Here is a 25,535-nt window from a genome sequence, read left to right as displayed (position 1 = left end):
ACTGCGTATCGTTTGCGAAAGTTGCGGAAGCCCTTCTTAAGGTAGAGTATACGCTTATATAATATTAATCCGAAGGTAATTCCGGACGTATTTCCGTTATCCGGAAGAACATGTCTCCTTCAAACTGAAAGACAAACTTGTTGTTTTTTATATAGTATTTACGATCGTCTGTCGTCAACCCTTTTTGGGAAGGTACATCTGCACAGCGAGGTAACTAAACAATCGATAAATTTCTTAATGCCGAGGTTGAGTAAGTATTTAGCGAAAATGTTTGTTAAATTATAAAATGTTAACTTTGGAAGAATGCAACTGTTGAGTGTCTTGTCGGCTCCATCTCGGTGAGATCAATAAATAAAAGTAAATCAGTGGTAGAGTAAAAGATAACTACAGGTTTGACGTTTCAAAAGTACTTATTAATTAGACTGTAATCTCAATCCAAGCTCACCTACAGATGTTAGAGTAGCTATGGTAAGCTTTATATTCAATACCGGATGATAAAGGACGATACCAGGAGCTTTGCTTCTTGATTGCTCTTTTCTAAAACACACCTAACATTATTCTTCGGAATCTTCCAGTTTATGTTACCTTACTACCATACCTTCTATAATTTGAGTATACCTTTAAATGAAGAGTTATAAGGCGTATATTGGGCAAGCTTGGCCCACTTTTGGAATATTAGCAACTTGGGCATTAACTACGACGGCCGATTAGCGCAGTTGGCCGCGACCCTGCTTTCTGAGTCCAAGGCTGTGGGTTCGATTCCCACAACTGCAAAATGTTTGTGTGATGAACATGAATGGTTTTCAGTGTCTGCGTGTTTATCTGTATATTATAAGTATTTATGTATATTACTACTAGCCGTTTCCAGCCCGCTTCGCTGGGCGAATTGAAAAAGGAAATAAATTACATTTTATGTTTCATTTTTTTTTTTTTTTTTCATATTTTTATTATTCTCCTTTTTTTTTATTTTTGTATGAACATAAATAGGCCCCGCGGATAGAACTGTAAGCATCGATATTGTTTAGACTTACTCAAATTCCAAATTCCATCGATTTAGCCTGTATCTTTCATCCAGGTGATTTTTCTCACTAATATTCATTGTAACTTTCAATGTGTAATCATTATAACATTTCCGTGCATTTCTTCCAAAAATTAATAATAATTGACATGAAGAAAAAAATTTGAAATGAGCATTAAAAGTTTAAGTTAAAGTCATTGCAAGTCTCATATGTGAAGTTGAAATCTGTCTAGGTTTAAGTGCGACGAATTTTCTGTTAACTAAAATTTTCTCCGTGACATCAATTTTTTATAGAAAATTAATTGTGCATGTTTTTTATGAATTCTATTGGAATAAGTAACTAAATTTCTTTTCCACATCTCATTTGCTTGGAAAATGCATTCATTTTAATCTGTTACATTTCCGCGATCCCGCAATAAAAGAAATCGTCGGTTATGTAGTCTGCAAAAGTAAAATGAATGTAAAATTCTTAGTCCGTTGATTGGATAGCTACATGTAAAGTTAAGTTTTTGAAACCTCTCAATGACTTTTTCTCCGCTGCCAAAAAGACGATTGTTGTAAGGAAATACACGAATATCCCTACATACACGAAGATCCCCACCAAATTTGGAGTCTGTAGAAGTTACAGGTTAGAAATAAAAATTTTAGATTTTCACACCCACCCCCGCAATTCCTGTCGGAAGTAGACTTTATTGAAATCCATTTTGAGATGTTCTTTATGTGAATAATAAAAGATTCCTACCATATTTAGAATTTTTAGAAGCTATATTTCGAAATTGAAATTTTTTATTGTTAACACCCACCCCCGCGAACCTTATTGGAGGTGATTCATTGTAAAATCCGCTCGAAGATCATTTTTATATTACATATAGAATACTCTCACTAAATTTGGAGTCTATAGGAGCTATCGCTTGGAAATTGAAAATTTTCATTGTTAACGCCCCCGCAATCTTCTTTGGGATGGGATATCGTAAAATTTGTTCATAAATCATTTTTACATCACTTATAGAAAATTCCTACAAAATTTGGAGCTTGTAGAAGCTTTAGCTGGAAAATTAAAAATATTAATTGTTAATACCCACCCCCGCAACCCCTGTGGGGTGAGCTATCGTAAAATTCGTTCATAGCCTATTTCTACACCTCTTACAGAAGATTCCTACCAAATTTGAAGTCTATAGGAGCTATAGTTTAAAAAACTGTAATTGTTCATTGTTAACGCCCCCGCAATCCCGTTTGGGGAATGAATTTCTTTAAATCTATTCATAGCTGACCTCTACATAGCAAAAGTAATATTCCTACCAAGTTTCACGTTTCTAAGTCTTATGGATCCCGAGATTTCGTGTTGAGTGACTATATAGATGGGAATTCTTCGATTATCATCGATATTTTTAACTTTTTATCGGGCTTTTTTAAAATTTTCTTACATACAAAACTTTCTCCTGACAATTCTGAAGATAAAAAAAGCCCAATTGGTCCAGCCGTTCTCCACTACCGTGAGTAGATTCTTAGCTGAATGTAAAAAACCATAATCCGTTTAATACACTCTGTTGAAATCCATGAAAACAAAAGAATCAAGAGAAAATGCTTATCTTTTGTTTTTATTAGCGGGATAAATGTTCATAAAAGTAAAACAGCAATAAAAAAATGAAGGAATGTTGGAATTCAAAAAATAGATAGCCATAAACCATCTAGGAAAAATTTCGCATCGAATGGTGGTAGTTTCATGTCGATACGATCAGTGGTTTAGGCGTGATTGAGCCTCAAACGAAGACCATTTTCATTATATATATATAGATAAAAATATTTATCAGTCATCATAGTCACAAGCTACGCTTACTTAGGGGCGCGATGTGTGTATTGTCTTAGTATATTTAAGATTTAAGAACTAGGTTGATGGATTCCTTTACCTTTGACAAATTGATTATCTCTTATACAGCGCAATAAATGATGGTCAAAACGCTCACTACGACGAATCCTGTTCCTCGACCCTCGCCAGCACATTCAGCAACGGTGCCCGCGATCCCAGCACCGGTGTCGCTACAACAGACCTCTATGGGAAATGCACAGCCACCCATTCAGGTACTTCGGCAGCTGCACCCGAAGCTGCTGGGGTATTCGCATTGGCTCTACATGCAAAGTAAGTGTAAACCACAGAGTTAAGAGCATACCGAACTCAGTCGGCCATTATTGAATACAGTGCATTGAGTCCAGAGACAGTGAAAACGCCCCGCGCACATCTCACTTCAAACCCGTGGAATGTTGCTAGTTCAAAAACTTTTTCCACTATCTAAAATATAACATCGTATAGAAGGTCGATTGGGCGGTGCTTTCGCTGTTTATACATCGATTTTTCTAGCGCGGCGTTTTTTAATACTATTCCATAGTTTTGTGAACGTTAGCATAAAAGGATTTAGAGTATCCTTTTTCCAAGGACAGTATTTACGTACAGGCAAACTCACGCTGTGCTGAAAGCTTTCTCGACAAGACATGACGAACTGGGTATAATGTATATTTAGTAGGGTTAGCTTCGCATACATGTTTAGTACTTAAGTACTAGTTACTACCAAACAACAGAAATCTATGACCACCCCCATTTTTAAATTATACATATTTTTGTCGACCCCTGTGGCAAAGTTGCGCTGGGGTCTCACAAGTAGGAGTTCCCGGGTACCTGTATGGGTTTAATATTATAACTGTCATACGCCTTACAGGGTAAACCGCAAAAAATACAATCAATATAAATATAAGTTTAATTACATGGGAATAAGTAAAGTTTTAGTTATTATTTACGATTAAATTATATTAATTTGATTTAAAATGTTTTGTTAATGTGTTATCGTAAACCTGTATGATTCAGACATTTGTACAAATGGCAGAATATGTTGAAGCTCTGTTTTATTAAGATCAGGTAAGATTTAAGAGCTTACTTGTAGAAGAATAAAAATAATATTTATCTAAGTTTATATATTTTTATATTTATATATTTTTTTATTTTTATATATTTTTTTTTTTGGCAGTGTTTTTATATTTTTATATCAATTGCACAAAAGTGACATAAAAATATAAACAAATTAATCACATCAGTATAAAATACAAGGTTGCTTGAAAGAAAGTCGATTCTCTTGAATCTCACTCAAGATATTAATGATTGTTAAATTGTAAAGGCATGTTGGAAAAGAGTAACTTCTGATTTACTTGCCGGCTTCTTCTCGGTAGAATCTTCCTTCCAAACCGGTGGTAGAGTCACTACTAACAGACATACTTGACGTTTCAAAAGCGAAATAAATGAATTTTGAATTTTTGAAACATGGCATCGTCGAAAATGTAATGTAACCTACTGATGAAATGTTCCTACTAACATATTGTTCCGCATAAATAGTAGCTTATTTTCGTATTCAGGTTAACCTGATGACTTAATAGTTATCTCTGGAAATGACAACCTATGAAAATTATACTCGTACATACAGACAGTCCGACACACTTTTATGCAGTATTATTATGTATGACATCATCGACACTTGCCCTAATTGATATTTTACGATGTCATCAAAGTAAGGATTAATATTTCTCCAAATACAAAAGCCAGATGAATAATTTTAGTATATACAAACAGCAATTTTATCGTTAAACTAACTGTTGCACGCGACATCGTCAACATTAATTGAGGTTTTTCACAAATCCCCCGCGAACCATCCTTTTTCCCTTGGATTTTCCGGTATAATAAACTACTTAATTATTATTATTAAACTCTTTATTGTTATACCACAACATTAACATATTCAAATATAATATAAACAGAAACATATAAAAAGAAGTAGAATACATAAGGCGGCCTTATAGCTTAATAGTGATACTTACACCATATACTTTCATCATCTAATAATTAACTTGTATGTATCAACAACACAATAGTTTTCTCAGCGCACGCCGTATACTGAATATAACAGGCAACATTTTTCTACTTATCTTACTTTACTTAACATTATTGCAATATTTTTAAAGAGCTCTAGTTTTATTGAAAAAAAATATAGCTTATATTACTTTGTGACAGTTTATCTTTCTTTTTGTGAAAAAAAATGGTTAAAATCGCTCCAGTAAGTTCGGAGCCTATTGGGTACAAAGAGTTGGGTTTTTCATACATATTTGCCATGCATATAACAATCTTTTTATGTTGCATATAATCCTGGTTTCGGATCCGAGTTTGAGGGAGAATGAATGAATGAATGTTTTTATTGTACACTACAAAAAGTACATAAAACAGAAAATTGGGTTTAGTAGGAATTGTGGCTCCACATTGTCATACCAAATTGCGATCTCAAGCGAAGAAAACTTCTTACTTCTCATACCATTTTATTACTTATAAGTATAATAATATGTATCATTTATGTTTTAAAAATTCAAAAATGGATAAAAATATTCCAAAGGTTTTTTTTATTTCATTTATTTTAACCCACTTTCTTTTTTTTCTTTCCTTAATAGTTATTTATTCAACTGTTGCATAATAAGGTGTATTAAAACGCGAGTGTGGGTTTATCATAGTATCACATGAATGTTTTAATACCTAATAATAAACAGTTTCATACAAGACTTTATCTAACCCCATAATATGAAGCAGTTAGCTTACTGTCAGCATTAAATCAACCAGTCCTAATAACCTAATATCGTACCTACATTAATGAGTATATACAAATAAATTAAGCATTAATAATTTTTTTTTTTAATGTTGCAGTAATAACACATTTTCAGAGTGCAATTATTAAAATTCACTTAAACATGATGTACCCGGCGGAATATTTACATTTAATACAATTTTTATTATTTATGTAACTAGAATCGCTATTATCTTTGTGAACAAAGCAAAAAAAATATCGAAGTAAAATGGCGGGGATATACTTTTTTTTACGGCGTGGGCCGTTCAGCCGGGCACGCTCATGAATGACAATGTTCTTTTTATGAAATTCATACACATCCACGCATCGATCAGTAAGAAATTTGCTGTCTGTGTGTAAGTAACCCTTTGCGAAGAAAAAAAAACAAAGGACGGAAGGTGTTATAATGAAATTCAGTACAACATTTCATCCGTTTGGAATTTATGATGGTTATTATGACAATGTTGGCAATTAGCTAACTTTTTCAGAACCTTTTAGAGACTATATAAAACATGGGAGTAGATAAACACAGTTTTCATTAGAAAGTGATCAAAAGATTATAACAACAGGAAGACTATGTATGTAAATATGACTATGTTAGTAAATATGGATTACGTAAGCATATTTAATAATGGGTAGTATATATACAATATGTAGATTGCCGTTCTTAAAGCACGTCCTTCAGACATTTCCGTGCTCCCACGAGGCACTAGGTATAAGTGTCAAATGGAATAGAAAAATCCCTAAAGGACCAACTTTAATTAGAAATATTGGTAACGTTAGCTTCATTGGCGATAAAACGAAAATAAAGCGCCCGGGAAATGTGTGTGGGTAGAAAAAGTGCCTACGCTATTTTATATCAGGAAAGTGAGTGACAGCGTGATTATGTATATTGGACGGCCAATTGGCGCAGTTTGCAGCAACCCTGCTTTCTGAGTCCAGGGCCGTGGGTTCGATTCCCACAACTGGAAAATGTTTGTGTGATGAGCATGAATGTTTGTCAGTGTCTGGGTGTTTATATGTATATTCTATGTATTTATGTATATTATTCATTAAAAAAAAAATATATTTATCAGTCATCTTAGTACCCATAACACAAGCTACGCTTACTTTGGGGCTAGATGGCGGTGTGTGTATTGTCGTAGTATATTTATTTATTTATTATTTTTTTATGTATATATAAATCTTGGTCAGGGTCATCGATATTGGACAAATATATAATAATCTTACCACAACACTTGACAATGACTCATGGCTATGGCTATAAAAAAAAAATAAAAAAAAAATAAAAATAGTTTATTTGGGTAAATAAAATTACTTTAAACACTAATGGCTGGAGCCTTCTTTTAAGGGTAGTATTACTACCCCTGTGTCAGAAGACACCGCTCTTCCATAACAAGAAATAAACATAAAAACGAGGGTAGGTATACAAACAAAAATATTTGTGTTGATATTAAAAATAATAGACATCTTAACAGAAGAAATTAAGTTAACTAAAAAAATGAACATTAAAGAAAAATGACATTACAATATATTTAAAGTGTAAAGTAATTCGCGTGCGTGTTTGTGAGTATGCGTGAGGGTGTGAGTATGCGTGTGGGTGTGTGTGTGCGTGCGTGTGCGTGTGCGTGTGCGTGCGTGTGTGTGTGTGTTTTAACCTCTATAATTGTACTTAATATTAAATTATGCGTTTTAATAGCGATTCCACTTCATTATAATTTAATGTTAATAGAAATTTATTTAATATTTCTTTGCATGCATGCAATTTATGCGGATATATTTTAAGTTTTCTGTTAATCGTGTTATATAAGTAATTTGATTGCGAGAAATATTGATTTCGCGCAAAAACAGTTCTGGTGCGAAGAGGTTTTGCCACAACAAATCGATTACGTTTATTTAAAGCTATAAACGGTAAAGATTTGTGCCTTCTAAGAACTATGTTCAAAACATATAGCTGCCTGACTGAAAGTATCCCAGAGGTGGAGTAGAGTTGTGAAGTAGGGAACAGATAAGATTTAAAGAACATTACTTTTAAAAGAGATCGTTGGGCTCTCTCTAGCTCAATAAATTTCGTTTTGGCTGCACCACCCCAGACTGTTATACAGTAGCATATAATTGATTGAACAAGAGTTATGTACACCGTATTCAAAATTTTTTTAGAAGCTATATGTCTCAGGCTTTTGAATATCCATATTAGTTTCCTGATCCTGTTAGAGACTAAATCTATATGAAAATACCAAGTCATTCGATGATCTAGCACTACACCGAGGTACTTAATAGTCGAAACTTTCTGTATAACCGGGCAGTCACAGATCGCGTCATTGCGTAACTGTCCGCATGTATGAATCTTAAGTTTAAGATGTTGACCTGGTTGTGTACATTCACGGATAGTAAAACACATATATTTAGTTTTTTCTGTATTAAGCGTCAAAAGATTCCATACCAGCCACTTAGAAATGTTCCTGAGCCCTCTCTCAGCATGACTGTGAACTTCTTCCCAAGAGTTGCCAGTGAACACAATGGCAGTGTCATCTGCGTATGAAAAGATTTGTCCATGTTGTAGCTTTAGATTACACAGTTCATTGATATAGATTAAAAATAAGGTTGGACCCAAAACACTACCCTGGGGGACGCCATAATTAATATCTATCTCCCTACTAATATATCCATCAATCTTGATTACTTGGGTACGCTCACTCAGATAGCTCTTAAACAAAGACAATGTCGTATCCCTTACACCAATAGATTCGAGTTTTTTGATAAGAATGGGCACCGAAACAGTATCAAAAGCTTTTCTAAGATCAAGGAAGACTGTGAGACATTTTTTATTGCTATCTAACTGTTTTACGATGAGAGTACTAAGTGCTGATACAGCATCTTCTGTAGACTTACCTCGTCTGAATCCGTATTGGCATTCAGATAATATATTGCGTTGTTCTAAATAAATAAGCAGTCGTATGTTGATTATTTTTTCAAAAACTTTGGAGATAGCAGGTAATACTGAGATCGGTCTAAAGTTACTAACATCATTAGTGGTTCCCCCCCTTATGGACTGGTGTAACAATCGATTTTTTTAAGATAGCAGGAAAATTTCCTGTACTGAAGCAACGATTAACAAAGTGCGCAATGATGGGAGCAATCAAATTGTTAGCTAGTTTAAGAAATTCTGTTGGGACATTGTCCCACCCTGATGCACTACCCGTTTTTAGATTCACAAGTATGTCACTAACTTCCTTAAAATCAGTTTCAAGGAGGCCAAATGATGAATAATGGGAGTAGTTAGAGGTGATGAGCCTAGGTGGCTTTTGTTGCGGATTATTTAGAAGGATATTCTCGGCCAGTTTTTTTCCAACACTAGCAAAATATGTATTAACAAGATGAACAGATTCAGAAGGGGAAGGCTTAATACTTAGGAGATCCGTATTTTTATTTTTTGAGATATTCAGATTAGTAAAACTTTTAATGTTCTTTAGTTCTTTCTTTTTCCAAAGTGCTTTATAATTTTTTGTAGATTTATTCAACTGGTCTTTTTCAAATTTACGTTTTAGTTTTTTAATTAAGTTATTACAATGGTTGCGATATCTTTTGTAAACAATTTTTAAGTTACCATCAAAAGAATTAGCACGAAAACTTTTCTGTAACTTTTTTCTGTGCCTTATACAACGCAGGACTCCTGGAGTTATCCACGGTTTAATAATACGTTTACATTTAGGAATTAGTAAAGTTCTTGTATTTTCGTCTAGAGAATCTTTAATTTTATTTGTTAATTCTTCAATTAATATATTAGGGTTATCGCAATGTAGTAGTATAGAGATGTTTTTATTAGCAAGACTCTTGAGTGCTTCATTAAAGTCAGTAATTGTCTTGATCTTTGAACATCTATATTTGCTACCAACTATATTTGATAAGTGAAGAAGTTGCATGGCATGGTCAGTAACAGTAGTATTGAGTACAGCTATAAAAGCACTACGTTTGGTTTTCTCTAATTTAAGCATACAGTGATCCAAGCAATTATCTTCCCTAGTTGGTAGTAAATGACCTGGAAGTAAACCATGAAGAGTGAGCATATTAAGGTAATTTGTTCTATTGTTGCGTTCGTACGTGTGTTCAGTAAGTTTTGAAATAATATTTATATTTATGTCACCAGTTATTGTGATATTCTTGTAGGATTTAATATTTTCTAAATGCGAGTTAAGAGATTCAATAAAACTATCAGCACTGTTATGAGATGGCGAGCGATAGATGCCTAATATTACATTGTTGTTATTTGTTACTAATTGTAAGCATGATGCATGCACTAGCTGAACTTCTTTAACATTAACCTTGATTGTATTTTTAGTATAGGCAACTACACCATCATTTTGGTTTAAATGCATAGTAGAATTATGAGAGATGTAATTTCTCAGTTGAGGAATAGGCTTATTTTGGCTCAGCCAGCATTCAGTAAGAATCAAAACATCAGGTTCGTGATTTAACTGGGACAAGGTCACACAAAAGTCATCAAAGTTACGATAAATACTTCTAATATTTTGAGAAAGGACAGTAAGACCTTTGTTATTAATACTAATATGCTTTGGAAGATCTGATATTTCACATATCACTGCTTGCGAAATTTCTGCATTGTCTAGGTCGGATTGAGTTAGTGATGTGTTATCCATAATTTAATAGAAAAAGACTGGATGTAATGACTCTTAGCATGAATTGTGTGGGGCTAAGCCACTGATGATGACGCGTGTGTTTGAACGGGAATATATCAATATTCTTGTAGTGTAATGTGTTTGATGTTTGAGTGCAAGTGTGAGTATTGTAGTAGTGTAACATATTTTTAAAAAGCAAATAAAAATTAGTTGACCAGCAGTTTAAAACTAGATTTAGTGTTAATAAAAATAAATTAATAATAACAAAGTGTCTTAGTCATGCTCCACGTAATAGGTATGAGATCTGAGCTTCATCTTTTATAGTAATGATAGGGGAGTTTTCGTCCTTTCTTACATGAATTTTCCCAAACGCTGTCCAGCAGAATCGGTATGCCTTCGTTTTCACCAGTTCACGAGCAAGAAAATAAAGACGGGCTCCCTTAGGGGTAAGCTGATCTGATACAAATATAGGAGTGTCTTCTGAGGTGCGGAATCCTAGATTTTTGGCACACAATTTAGATTTGTGTTTAACATTATACATTTTACACAACCTCAAGATATCAGACTTAAGTATGGTAGAAGAGGTTTCAACAACGATTGGTGTGTTAGTAATGCCCTCTCTTTTCCCACGCACTCTTTATATGTCTGTTATATTCGCATTAGTTAAGCTACTACCAACACATTTTGACAAACAATTGACCATTTCAATTAAATCTTCCTTCGTTTCATTACTTTTCTTTGGAGCATTTTTTATTTCAAAATTTGATTTTCTACTTCCTCTCTGTAAGTCCTCTATTTTTTCTTCTAAAACACCAATATACGTTCGGTCTTCCTTAACTTGAGTTTCCAATTTAAAAATTTGTTCTTTAAATTCTTCATTCTGTGCAGACAAGAATGCAATCGTTTTCTCAATATTTTGATACGACTGTTGTATATCCTTGAGTGTGGGGGCAATCTTTTTTAACTCTTGTTCCTGCACGGAAAAAAGTGATTTGATCATATCTCTCATCTCTTCCTGGAAGATCCTAAAATCTGCAGAGCCAACCTCATCCCGTTTTCTTTTGTATCGAAGCGATGTGAAATTTGGTGGTGTGGTGTCTTTACTGCAAATACCATCTAAGTTGGTTTCTGACAGAGATTTATCCATCATCCTTATTGGACCAGAGACGAAGAAAAAGGCACAAAAAAAAAAAAAAATGAAACAGAGAAGCAAAGAAGCCCTCTCTATTTTGCAGTATCTATGTTGTGGATGGTCTGAGCTACACACGGAACCGAAGAATGCAGAATTGTGTGTGTCTAGTTTTATCAGTATCAACGTCGCAGTACCAGGGCAGCAATAGTCGATTCACCTCCGTCCAAAATGGTTTCGAAAAAGGCGGCGCGTGAGCAGCTATGTCACACCCACCGCAAGATGGCTGCGCTGCAGGGGCGGTGCGTGTAACAGCAATGGCGTCGAGCGGGTTTTTAATTATCGCCACTACGTTTCATACAACTCCTTAACACTTATGCACGCCTAATATATTGAATAAATTACTCTACTAATTTAGAATAAAAATTATACAAAATAAAAATTGAAATTAACACAGTTTACGCGTCTACTCCTGATCGAGGTCCGAGGGGAAGAGGAGGCTATGTAAGCCTAGTATTGACATGTCAAGTGCATCAAAAATACCTATAAGCTTAGCGGGTAAGTAATGTTGTACTGGAGTTCCTAGGGGCTTTTATGATTTGAATAAGGAACTTCGTACGCACGGCGTATCTGATTAAAATCTGTTCATTCTAATATTGCTTTCTCGCTCTTACTTATGATTACATCCCTGTCACTCACCAGAGCCTGTGAAGCGCGAACCATAGAGTATATATTGTAAAAAAAATAGAGTAGGTAGAGTTCAACTCAGGGTTAAAGCTGCTTTTGTTTTGGGCGCCCCTAAACCCCTCGCTACTCTCAGGATTCTAGATGTAACACCCTTTCTACGCCCAGGGCCGCGGCCGTGAGCTACTCTAAAATCTCTCGTTGGCTTGGAATTAATCCCGGCGCCCGTATCGTAAGATAAATCTTTACCCCCTTGTTGAACAATGTACGGCAACATCAGACGGTCGACTGACGCAGTGGACAGCGACCCTACTTTCTGAGTCCAAGGCCGTGTGTTCGGTTCCCACTGGAAAATGTTCGTGTGATGAACGAGAATGTTTTTCAGTGTCTGGGTGTTTATTTGCATAGTATAAGTATTTACGTATATATTATTCATAAAAATATTCATCAGGCATATTAGTACCCATTACCCATACAAGCTACGCTTACTTTGGGGCTAGATGACGATGTGCGTATTGTCGTAGTATATTTATATAAAAAAAAGTTGGATAGAAGCAGGCGTTACTTTGCGGAAATCCATAATATACATTAAAGCTTAATTTGCTATACTCCGCGAACAGCAGCAGAATCTGTATGGTCTAATATATAATTACTTCAATCCGTATCCTCTACACCAAACAGATCCGTGGCAATGTACCCTCTACGCACGTTTCGCTCCGAAACCGGAGCATCCTCAGGAGATGTTGACTTTACAATGAATAATTGTTAAGAAATAATTCTTAACTAATTCTTTTTTTTTTTTCTTAAATAATTCAGCAGTCAGTCAGCAGGTACCTAATAAAAAAAAACCCACCACTACTTCGTGTTACGCTTCTAGTTTCTAATAACTATTAAGACGCCAATAATATTTAATGGTGTATTAAAACTGAGCATTTAGTATTCAAAGACAATTCTTGCGCTACTTTATGTAAATGATTGCCTTGGAATAGTTTCTTGTGGAGAGTATCTCAAGACTTTTACTACATGTTTGTGTGACCTTCCAATGTTAGACTCAACTGTGGCATCCATTTTGATAAATCTTGGCACAGAGATAGAGAACTTTTAAAGATTGTTTTAGCCAGGGAAACAAAGGGATCCTGCGGGCATTAATATATCCAAAGAAAGTCGCGGAAAACAGCTAGTTAAGAGAAACTGATAACTAGTACTAAACTGAATAAGAATTTCGGAGAGTATGCAAAAACCTATAACCTCTTAATTTTTCAGCCCAAAGCTAACTTGGCGCGACATTCAGCACCTGTCGGTGTTAACATCGAAGAGAAACTCTTTGTACGACGCTAAGGTAAGACATTTGACTTAAACTTTTTCAATGAACTTTAGTTCATATTAATTCCCACAAAGAAGGTACAGGTATTTACATAAGCCCACTCTCAATTATTTGGTTTATAATGAAGAAATATTTTGTATTTAAAAGAACAAAAAAAAAGTATTTTATTTCTAATCTTTAAATATCATACCTAGTGTCAAGCTTAAGTTAAGAAATAGTTATTTGCTTAAGGATTTTTTTTGCAACACTTTTTTTAGTTTTATGGCCTACCAAAGCATGAGTTTAGTCGTGCCATATACTACAGAATCGTTTTTAAGGTTGCTAGAAATAAGGTCACACTGCTTTAATATTTCACGAGATAGAAATATGACATGTTCAATTTCAAAAGAAGCAACTGGGTACCGTTTTTTTGCTACATTCTTGCTGGAAGAATCTACCTTTTTCACTAGTGTTTTTTAATAGCTTTGTATAACTATTACTATTAATAATGAATTTTCTTTTACTATGACAGTTTTTTCAAAAAAGAAAAAAATAAAGAAAAAATTTTAAAGATTATCTTAGCAACTAACTTTATAAACTACAAAAACTAGAGTAACACGTGTCGCTTAACTAAATACATTTAAACTACTGTTCTATATACACCTAAAATTCTCTATAAACAGTAGAACTTGCCTTTCAAAAGTCCTTATTAAGCAAACCTACTTAAAAAAACTGAATTTCGAATAGAGTTACTATTTTACGAGATCCAACACAGAAATCCTTTTTGTAAGTCGGTTAATAAAAGGCAAAAAGCCGTGTTACTGTAGGTAGAAATCGGTTCAAAACATGTTATCGATGCCTGAAACAATCGGGATTAACACAATGAGCTTTTGAACATGGCTTGCGACATGGTTGATAGCGGATACAGCATTTATGACAGCCATTCTTGTTGCTACTACAGGTTTTATCAATAGGTGCTACACCTACTACGCAATTGATAGATAAGATTTCCCATAATGTTTGTATAACAACTAGATAAACGGGGGAAAATAATGAACGTAGTTTTTGACACTTACGGTGCCTATCGTTTAACCATGTTTTGTCTTATCACTGAATACGACATATGAATGAATTTATGCAGCACAAATAAGAATTTCTTCCCTTCGTCCATTGGTTAAGAATACCGTACTGTTAACTACAAATCTTATGTTATAAGAAGAGGCGGGAAAACTTCCCTTACAAAATGCAGATTTTAAACACAAAATAACATTTAGGCTACCGCTTCAATCTTTTTCTCATAAAAATATCGAAATATTAGCCTGCCAAAATGCATGAGATATAAGGATTTGTGAAGCGCTATTAGCCCAGTTGGTCTTACCAACTGGGCTAATAGCGCTTCGACTTCACTATCGGGGGCTCGAGTTCGAATCCCAGCAAGCACATCTAACTTTCCTAAGCTAAGTACGTTTTAAACAATTAAAATATCACTTGCTTGAAGGAAAACATCGTAAAGAAACATGCATACATGAGAGTTCTCCATACTGTTCTCAAAGGTGTGTGAAGTCCACCGCACTGAGCCAGAGCGGTCGACTACGGCCTTAACTGCATAGAGGGTATACACAGGGTATGCAAATGGTATAAAATGAAGAAAATCTCCAGTAGGGGTTTAAACACTTAAGGCTTTTAATATTCAAATTCAAATTCAAATTCAAAATTCATTTATTTCAAGTAGGCCTAATATAAGCACTTTTGAAACGTCAAGTCTGTCTGTTTGTAGTGATTCTACCACCGGTTCGGAAGGCAGATTCTACCGAGAAGAAGCCGGCAAGAAACTCAGCAGTTGCTCTTTTCCAACATCAACAATTTACATTTTGTATTTTAACATTCATTTTTCTATCTTGTGAGAGCTGAAAGCGGAGCCGGATGCTTCCAAGCAACCTCTTACAAATAACTCTTACAAAGTCTATCCTTGAGTTTTTTATAACTCGTACTGGAGATTTTCTTCATTTTATATCATCTGCATACTCTGTGCATACCCTCTATGCACACCACTGCCTTAACTCCTTCTCATTGAGTGAGGGGACCCGTGGCCTGTAGTGCAGTACGATTTTTCATATAAGTACCAATAACTTTCAGGGTCGCTTCCACTGGACTATGAACGGTGTGGGGTTGGAGTTCAATCATCTGTTTGGGTTCGGGGTGCTGGACGCTGGTGCTATGACAGCTCTGGCTGCCAACTGGCGGTCTGTGCCACCCCGGTATCATTGTGAGGCTGGCTCTGTGAACACTCATACGTAAGTATTATTTAAAAGTCGCATGGGCCTGTATTTGGCAACACTGTATACTTTTTACATCATACCTGAATCCAAACATATAACAAGATGCTGAATGCATCCACTGCCTGATATAAGGCTTTCTGAGAGTCTCGACGCACGATCCGATGTCTAACTCTCTCCGCTAACTCTTTCCGCTAATTCTTTAAATTATCGGGTCATAGAGCTGGTGATTTTTTTTTATTCCACTGCAAGTTAGCCCTTGACTGCAATCTCACCTGGTGGTAAGTGATGATGCATTTAAAATTGTATCTGGCTAACCTGCTAGGGAGTATGGTAGTCATAGCCCTAATCGGTTTGTACTCGACATCGCAGCGGAACACTAAATCGCCTAGCGGCCCCTCTTTGTCGGTAGGGTGGTAATAAGCCACAGCCAAAGCCTCCCACCAGACCAGAACAGAGAAAATTCAGAAATTATCGGGAATCGACCCCCGGACCTGGTGCTTAAATTAACAGCGCTCACCGTTGCGCCACGGAAGACGAAAATCTTTACAAGCTGTGCTTTTTCTCTTGCTGTCTTTCCCAGCGCTTACGGATTTGTGAATAAGATGGCCTGTCATTCCACTTCATCTGCGTAATCTAATAATCTAAATAATATCGCTAACTTTAAATTTCTTACGGATTTAGGACAAGTGGACAAGGCTAAATGTCAGTTTCCACGTTTCTGATCCATACTTCAACACAGATAGGACAAACACTCTTCAAAGTTTTTTTCTTTAGGCTTCGGGTTATTGGAGAATTAAGAACGAATCCAGTATTCCCAATGTTGATATCTGAATACCTAGTGGTTTAGTTTATATAATAATATTAATATAAACTCAATCTGAATACCTAGTGGTGGTTCTAACAAAATTTGGTGGTCAAAAAACCCCACAAGTAATCTGAGCATGTTGGGACATGCTCAGATTACTTGTGGGGTTTTGGTTTATCTGCGTGCGCGTCAAATAAGAATTGGAATTGGAGTCAAATAAGAAGAGCTTTTTGTGACAGTGCTCGTCCGCGGAAGAACTACCACTAAGGTCACATGCAAGGACATGTCCTGCAACGTACCACCCTTTGTCCAAGTAATAAGTAAGTTTAAGTATTGCTCTGTTTATAGGCGATGGTTTTCCAATTACCATCACACATGCTTGGTGGTGGGACATCTGCTTGGTCCGTAAATCATTAATAACAATAATAATCATTTATTTCAGGCGTTAACCATAAAATTTAACATCAGTTACGAAATAAAATTAAATGCAATTAAAATATATACATGTCAAATATAAATTAATTAAAAAAAAAACTAAATTAAATCTGATCCAAATAAACCAATTGAAAAATAAAAAAAAGAAAGAAATTTTCTTTTAAAGAAAAGGAAGAATAAGAACAATCCCTCAATACTATCTAGGCGGCATTGGTATTGCGATGTGCCTATCACAGCAATGCTGGTAATGACAGGCCAGTCTAGCCGCAATCATCCTCAGAACTTTGTTGGAGCTATCCCGCACCCTGCGCACCAAAGACGCGCTCGTACAAGACTTGGTTTAACTGTTCTTACTGTTGTTTCTTACAGCGAGATACCTCCAGAGGGCGAGGAGTCTATAAAACTGCACATAGACACGACGGCATGCGCTGGAACTCCAAGCGAGGTACGCTACTTGGAGCATGTCCAAGCGGTTGTCAGTGCCAACGCGACGCGACGTGGCGACCTAGAGTTCTTCCTAATCAGCCCCATGGGCACTAGGTAATTACTTTTATCATCGTCAACTTTATCATCAACTTATATTGCCCAATTAAATCTGGTACAGACCTCCTCTTTTCTAGAAGACTAGATGTTGCCCGCGTTCTTTTATGCGCGAGAATTAAATTGAATACGTTATTTTCCGTCCTTGCAACTAGCCCTATTCCAAAAATATGTCAACGTCAACCACAATGTCGTTTATAGTCGAAAATCCTGCGCTTCAGATTTTTATTTTACAAATAATCTGTCGAAATACCGAGCTGAAGAATTGTAGGCTTTATCACAATTACATAAGATCCATTTTACTCCAATGTTAAAGTATTTTAACACTCGAAAACGAAGCCTCGATTGCGAGCGAGCACCTCTTGTACTAAGGGTACCGAGAATTTTCTTCATAGGGCAGCTAGATACATATATATGTTTAGATCAACCAAAAAACATACTTCATTATCTACATATATAGTCAAACATGTTAACCAGTATATCAATGTGAAAATCGAGTCGACAGAGAAAAGAAACACACCTGCACCCGTATTAGATTGAAACTTTGCAAACCTAAAAACCAAAACCAAACCTAAAACCAAAAGTTGTCTGGAAAAATTTAAGCTGAAGGCATACCTACTTAAGCCTTTTGGTATACTTTTTTAATGTTTCTTTGTATACTTTATTTTACATTGCTACGTGCAATAAAGACTATCTGTCAATATATATATATATCTCATACTATCTCTACTATAAATCATCCTCCGAAGCCTATTAACGTCCTACTGCTAAGCACAGGCCTCGCCTCTCATAGGAGAGACGGTTTAAAAGCATCACCCACCACACTGCTCCAAAGTGGGTTGGTGGGCTTTTACTATTATCCAAACGCCGTCTTAACATGCTCTTCAAAGCATGTGAGTTGCCACCGCCGTATTTACCACGTATTACTCCAGGCTGGTATTGAAAATTCTTTAACAGATAATACACAAGAAAAATAATGATGGCAATGCAATCAGATGAGTTTCTTGCCGGCTCTTCTCTGTTGAATGTGCTTCCAACCGACTTGAAGACTACTTTAATTAAATGAATTTTGAATTTGTAATGAAATTTGGTAGAATCTGCTTCCAAACCGGTGGTAGAGTCACTACAAACAGACTGACGTGACGTTTCAAAACTTGAAGGCTTGAATTTTTAATTTGAAAGTTTCGACCAACCAATGGCTTTTCCGCAGATCAATGATACTGAGCCGCCGCGCGAACGATGATGACAGTCGGGACGGGTTCACGAAGTGGCCCTTCATGACCACACACACGTGGGGCGAGTACCCGCAGGGTGTTTGGACCTTAGAGGTTTGTTTGTGTGTGGAATATATGTTCATACGCGAAACTGATCTGAGTTTCGCCTGTCGACTTATTATTTTGTATATGTGATCGATTTCACAAGCACCAAAGCCACATTTCCATTTCTACTTTCTGTCAAGATAGAAGCCGTTAACCATCTAGTTAGAAAAATGGTCAAGAAGATTTAGTATTTTATTCGTTGTAAAGAATTTCATGGACATAAAAATAGTTGATGTTGTTTGAACTTCTTGGAATACTCAGTGTTACCCGGAGGTATTTTCTACCAGTCAAATCTTTGGTAAAGTGGGCAGGGTTACTATAATTGTAATTGTACAGGGATGACACTAAAATTAAATTATCAAAAAATCAAGAAAAATGTGAGTTCAAAAAGCATCTAAAGGAATCATGTACCTACTTAATAACACGTAAAATAAAGATAAACATAATAAATAAATTAATTAATAAATAAATAATTAAAGAGAAGAATTCTGTTGGTTTACAACCGAGCCTAGGTTTTTAATTTTTGTAAAAAAAAAAAATTGTTTTGACTGTTATTTTTATGTAGTTGGTGTAATCTGTAACGTAAGTAAAGCTGCAGATTTTGTCACAATGTGTGCAATCTGTTACACAAAGAAGGGCTAAAACAAGTACTTATACTACATTTTTACTTTTAGTAAGTATAGAAAGGTATACCTACAAGTCATTTATACGATGAATTAGCGGTTCCTCACCTCTTCTTCCCCATACAACTACTGAATTGTAAACCAATACAAACTTTCATTCCACGTCCTACCGCGTCGTATCAGCCAATTGCACAACTACTAAGGGTTGTAGCGTTATTTTAATACCTAATAGCTTTCAACCTTCCTCATGAATTGGGCTAACAATTGCAATAAATATTTATCAAATCCAATTAGCATATCCCGCAATTAATTTCCAATAAATATCCGCTATTTTAGTTGGAATTTTAATGTCTTAAATTATGTATTAAACATTTTAATCGTTACCCTTAATATATTTTAATTCTAACTTGTGGTTCCAGAAATTAACGCATTAAAAAAATATATAAACTCCTCGGATTTATGTTATAATCGTAGTTAGCTCTCATATTAAATTTCCAGGGGCGGTTTAGCGGCGGATCAGGTCCAAGTTCGGCTTCCGGCTGGCTCCGAGGATGGTCGCTAGTGCTGCACGGCACGCGAGCCCCGCCGTACGCGCAGCTCCAGCCCGAAGACCCCCACTCCAAGCTAGCCGTCGTCAAGAAGGCGCACGAAGACAATGCGACTACAAAGTAGACTCTGATGTAACGATCTAGAAATGAGAGCAACCTCCTTGAACGTTCATGGTCTTAAAAACCCGAGGCCATTATTATCGACAAATTCAACCACTAAATTATACCGTAAAAAATATGGAAGAACCAGGTAGCTTCGCCAAATTGACTATGTATAATGATCGTTTCTATAGCGGTGATAGCCCAGAGATTTCGGTTTCGAGATTCCGAAAGAGAATTCCTAAAGCGAATTCGGATTCTCTTCCGGCTTCCGGAATGACCGTGTTCGACCTCTTCGAACTTTTGGGAGTCATGTGCATTTTTAATTGAAGCAATTAAATATCACTTGCTTTAACGGTAAAGGAAAACATCGTGAGGAAACCTTCATCCCGGAGAGTACACTCAAAGGAGTGTGAAGTCTTACCAATCCGCACTTAGCCAGCGTGATGGACTATGGCCTAAACCCTTGTTATTCTGAAAGAAGACCCATACCTTGTAATCGTCCGGTAGCTAGTTGATGGTGATAATGAATGGTTATGTAAATCGTGATGTAAATCGGTGATGAATAAGAAAATTCACCGGAATCTTTACATCATATTGGGTAAATCCCTTGTTTTATGTCACGTAGTCACCAAGTGGTATCAAGTCATCGTCATCAACATCATTTCATCTCATTATCGGCCCACTAAAGGGCACGAGTCCCACACTGAGAAGGGGTTACGGCCGTAGTCCACGCACGTAGCAAGTAATTCCCATTAATTTCCTTAGTTAGGTATACTTTAGCGAATCATCATTTTTGTTATCATATCAACTGATTGAAGTCAACAGCTGCACATAGGTGATTTGGTCTTTAGTTCGAGAGTTCACAAATTCACGGTCCTAGGCCGCTTATTTGTAGCAGCCTGGAGGGACGGGTATAGTGTCAAACTTCTGGCTAGTTTTATGGGGTCGCCGTTTAAGCACCTTGGGACCCCAACGCTCATCGGTTCTCCAAGCTATGTTATTTTCGCGAATACAGTAAAAACGGTAAAGCCTCCAGGTCCTTTCTTGTTTTGATTTTATGTTCCTGACTTTACGCCCAGGGCGACGGCTATAAATGTGAAGGCATGTATTAGCTTTTAAAATCTTATACTAATGCCCGTTTTAAGGCAATGCTTAAATAAATAACATCTATTATGACCGTTTTCACCAACCCTAATGATTTAGGCGATGTCTATAGGAAAAAAGTCTCACCAATTCTTAGGTGATAACTATTTGTGGACGGTTTATGTATGCCTAGGAATCTACTTAGATTAGGCGTTAGATAGCCGTTTCTGTATTCCTGGTTAGTGAAAACAAGAATTAGCCATTTTTTCTATAGACATCGCGTAAATCATGTAGCAAAGGTTTAGTGAAATACATCATAATGTTGTGTGACATGTTTTTAAAATTTTCAGAGCTCAAAGACCATAGTTCCTCAGAGATATTCTCATGTTTCTTTACATCAATAGTCTATTACAGTCGACTGCTGGTCTAAAGGCCTCTCCCAACAAAAGGGAGAGGTCTTTGCCCAAAATGATCACCATGGGTTGGTGATCGCAGTAGATGCTAGTATTTAGTCGAACTTTATGACATCCGCGGGGAGAGTGTGGTGACAACTGTAGTCTGATCTGTCCTCGCCACACGGAACTGTTGTTAAAATAAATAACTATTTCCGTTTATCAAGAAGGTTTGTTAATTTTCTACGATTTGCGAGTACGTCTCATTTCTAGATCCACGAAGGTAGGCTGTAGATATTTCACTAATCTTCTAATATCTATTACTCGTGTTCTCCACATCTATGTAAGTTTTATATAAACAAAAGAATTCATCAATGTATCAGAAATATTGTATTTTGAACGAAAACTGAGAATTATAAACTTTCCTATACTTAATTGGTTCACTTCTTTATCTATAGAACAATGTTTAGAGTAGTAAAACTTCTTTAAGCTTGGTACACACTGAATTATGCACTTTTTGGGCAACATGATTACTAACATAGTTGGTATCTCTTATAATTTCTATCCTAAAAGTACTTAAATAAGATTGTTTTTAATGAATATTAATCACAGTGTGTATGTAGCTTAAGTATTTTCTCAATATTTTATTTCATAATTAAAATAATAAACTACGTGATAAAATCAAATAATAGGTACATTATTACATTTAGCAGGGGGCCATGACATCGTGCAATATTATAAATATTTCCGACTCCGATAACTTTTTTGTAGACAAATTACTTTGCTTTGTTGTTGATTATTAATAATGCTGGGACCTAATACTCATTATACTCACGCAATTTTCTGCATTATCGCGAACTATAAAATTCATATTAAAAATGCATTTATTTCGAGTCTTTTCATCGTCTAGTGGGAGGCTTCGGACATGGCTACCAGCGCTGTTACCAGCGACTTAAAAGTTCCGTTACGATGTCGGAAAGAAACGATTAGTTATATATATATTAGCTATATGAATATATATAGCTTGAGCACTTTTGTTATGAAGACTCTATGTTTGTTATGGTTTCGACCGCGGCCGCGCGGGTTCGGCAGGCATTCTCTCTCTATATTAGCCCAATCATTGCGTTTCAAAGTGGACAAAGATTTGTCGTTTCGCACGCTTGTCGGATTTCGAAAAGAACTTTGGTTGAATGATCACACTTCAGTTCGCGCGTACTACATTTCACTTACCAGTATGGCTAACGTGCGCTGCGACATAAGTATGTCTACCATTTTTTCATGAGATAAGATGATATAATGGCCAAACATAATTATTTGTTTGCCCATGCTTAGCCCTGCTTGTGTGTGTTGTGATATAAAAAAAAAATATCTATAACTCCGAAATAATTTGACTTTGCCATGTACTTCGCCCGAGGCCAAAAAATATCCCTTCCATTTCTCTATTCTAAAGAAAAATGATGCCTGCGACCATGAACCTACTTCGCCAAAGGCAAAAAAAGAAATTTCTATGTAGAAAATAATATCCCCATTTTCCAAGAATAATATTGCCATGTATGAGGCCTCAGCATAATTAATTATAATACTATTATAACAGCAGAATATCTGGTATCAGGATATATGGTGAAGAATTTCTAGTCATAATAGTGCATTTATTATTACTATTTTGTATATTAAATAACCACTTTCAATTCAATATTATAAATAAATGGCCTTGCATAAAAACATTAATTAATTATTGATAAATTGATAAATTAATAAGTACCTACAGTGACAACTAGTAATTCATTACCTGAAGTTTATAAGTAGCTCCAGTAAATACTTAAATAAATTTTGTTCATCTCCTATAAATAAAATATTATTAGCATTGATCACATTGTCCGAAACATATCAGAAAATAAAACGCAAATTGATTGAAACATGGTTATATAGAATAATTGCCATTTTATACAATGGATTATTGTAAAATTGGAAGTTGAGCAAGATTTACTAATTAATATTTTTATTTTATTTGTATTTATGTTTTATGTACCTTTTGATATGTACGTATACTATTATCATCAGATAGAAGTATTAATCACCAGACCAAGGCAGTTAATTGTACCTTTAGTTAACTCATAAGTACTAGGGCTCCAGGAAAAGAAGAAGTTAAGGATTTATGTAACTGAAGGGCACTCTGTATACATTCTAGTTCATCATCATCTATGCGATATGTGTGTGAAATATGAAAGTGTGTTTATTTGCTATCCTTACTTTACGCTCTGAATTAGCCAATCGACTTGATTTTTGGCATAGTGTTTGTTGAAAACGGAGTGGAACATAGGGTACTTTTTATTCCAATGTGTCGACTGCTAACCGCGCGTTTCAGACCAAACGTCAAAGCTGGTAGGTGGCAGAAATTCTTTCCCGGACGAGCTCTGTCACGAAAAGCTCTACAGTTTTTTGATTCCACGCAATTAATGTTTCATTGCCTATTTAGTTTTCATTCTTTTAGTTATATATACCAATATTTTTCCCACCATAGTTCATCGTTCAATAATCATTGAGATCAATCTAATGAGCCCAAACAGCCAATATCTGCTGTAAGTTTTTAAGAAGTTGGGAATCCCGCAGACAGCTTGATGCTACAGCATCAGCTGAAGGACCGTCTTGGAAAACCAAGTTTCAAAACAAACGGAGCAGTGTAAGATCCTTTTGTTAGGTGGGTAATGAGCTGAACATTTTTAAGGACCTGAACATTCTTCATGCAATAAAGCATTGACCTCTTACGACTACGATAGCTTTTAAACTTTGTTTTGCGATAGGCCTTGAAAAAAGGTAATTTTTTAAACTTGTTGGTATTTTTATTGTGTGGTATAAAAGTGTCGTTTAGCGGATTTTTTGCAAAGCCTTCAATGTTTTATGAATCTGAAGAATTGTGTGAAATTAACTAAAAACTAAAATGTGGACCCCATTTTATTTAAGATGTTTAACCATCAGAGATGAAATTTAAGTGGCTTTTAAATATGTCAATATAACAGATTCAAATCTGATCGAAGCAATATTACGAAATTTATTTTGGGAATAAACTCTCTTTCTTCTTTTAGTTTGTGCCATTCCGTTTCATCCCATCTCAATATTCCCGAGCTCTATGCGCTATGATATTCGAATCGTAACACACCCCCATAAATAATAAAAACTGTCCTTTTCCTTCTCTCCCCCATGGGCTTTTTGCATCTCCGTACATTTTGTAGTTACAATTTGACTGTCATAAGATGTACTGTTATGTGCATTTATTTTCTTTTTTCGTCATCGTAATTAAAACTTATTCATAACAGGCAAATTAAACTTTTTGTTTATTGTATTTCTATCATGGCTCACAAAGTAGCCTTCTTTTATCCATAGATCCAATGCATACTCGTATGATATAATTTGACAGTTGCAAACGCATGATGAGATCACGTAAAGAGCCATGGTTTACAAATGTTTTAGTTTTTCGATCGCACATAAAGAAACGGCCATCGCAGTTTATAAAGATAAAATAGTAGATTGTTCAACAAATGCATAAAGCAAGGAATTCTCGTGATGTTTGGATATGGATAAAATGGATTATATAAATAGTTATTGCTTTTCCAGTTGCTAGTAATATGAAACAGTTATTTCAATTATGTTAAAACCTTTTTTTGAGTTGGATATCTTTACTGCCTAATGTATATGTGTATTTTTCATGGAATTTAGAAATATCATACCTAAACAATTTTTCTTTTGCCATTACATTCCTTTTAACACTTCATGCACAATAGCATAAAAAGCAGCATGAGAAGTGAAAATATATTTATAAATGTCACACAGTTTTTTCTTCCATTCGGTATTTAGATTAAGGCAATGAACATACTGGCGTTTGTCGCAATGCGTGCGCGTTGTGTTCTCACTATAAAGAAAAAAGAAAGTGGAACGCTCGTCAACATGCTCGGTGCCTAATGTGTATTTATTTTAAATATTTTTTATAGTTA

At 35.5% G+C, this 25,535-nt stretch overlaps 1 protein-coding gene across 1 annotated transcript in view; it reads left to right on the top strand.

Annotated features, from left to right (window-relative positions):
- LOC120632073 (neuroendocrine convertase 2) overlaps positions 1-20,427 on the top strand; it is an 85,100-nt gene extending 64,673 nt beyond the window's left edge. Inside the window, exons 9-14 of the mRNA XM_039901849.1 lie at positions 2,955-3,155; positions 13,381-13,456; positions 15,557-15,714; positions 17,309-17,479; positions 18,690-18,807; positions 19,920-20,427. Of these exons, the coding sequence (XP_039757783.1) occupies positions 2,955-3,155; positions 13,381-13,456; positions 15,557-15,714; positions 17,309-17,479; positions 18,690-18,807; positions 19,920-20,093 (898 nt within the window). The 3' untranslated portion in view covers positions 20,094-20,427. The remainder of the gene's footprint in view (positions 1-2,954; positions 3,156-13,380; positions 13,457-15,556; positions 15,715-17,308; positions 17,480-18,689; positions 18,808-19,919) is intronic.
- The last annotated feature ends 5,108 nt before the right edge of the window (positions 20,428-25,535 follow it).

This window comes from Pararge aegeria, chromosome 19 (genome assembly GCF_905163445.1).
Source record: "Pararge aegeria chromosome 19, ilParAegt1.1, whole genome shotgun sequence".
NCBI lineage: Eukaryota > Metazoa > Arthropoda > Insecta > Lepidoptera > Nymphalidae > Pararge > Pararge aegeria.
The sequence above is the reverse complement of the archived record's forward strand: the minus strand, read 5'-3'. Positions and strand labels throughout refer to the sequence as shown.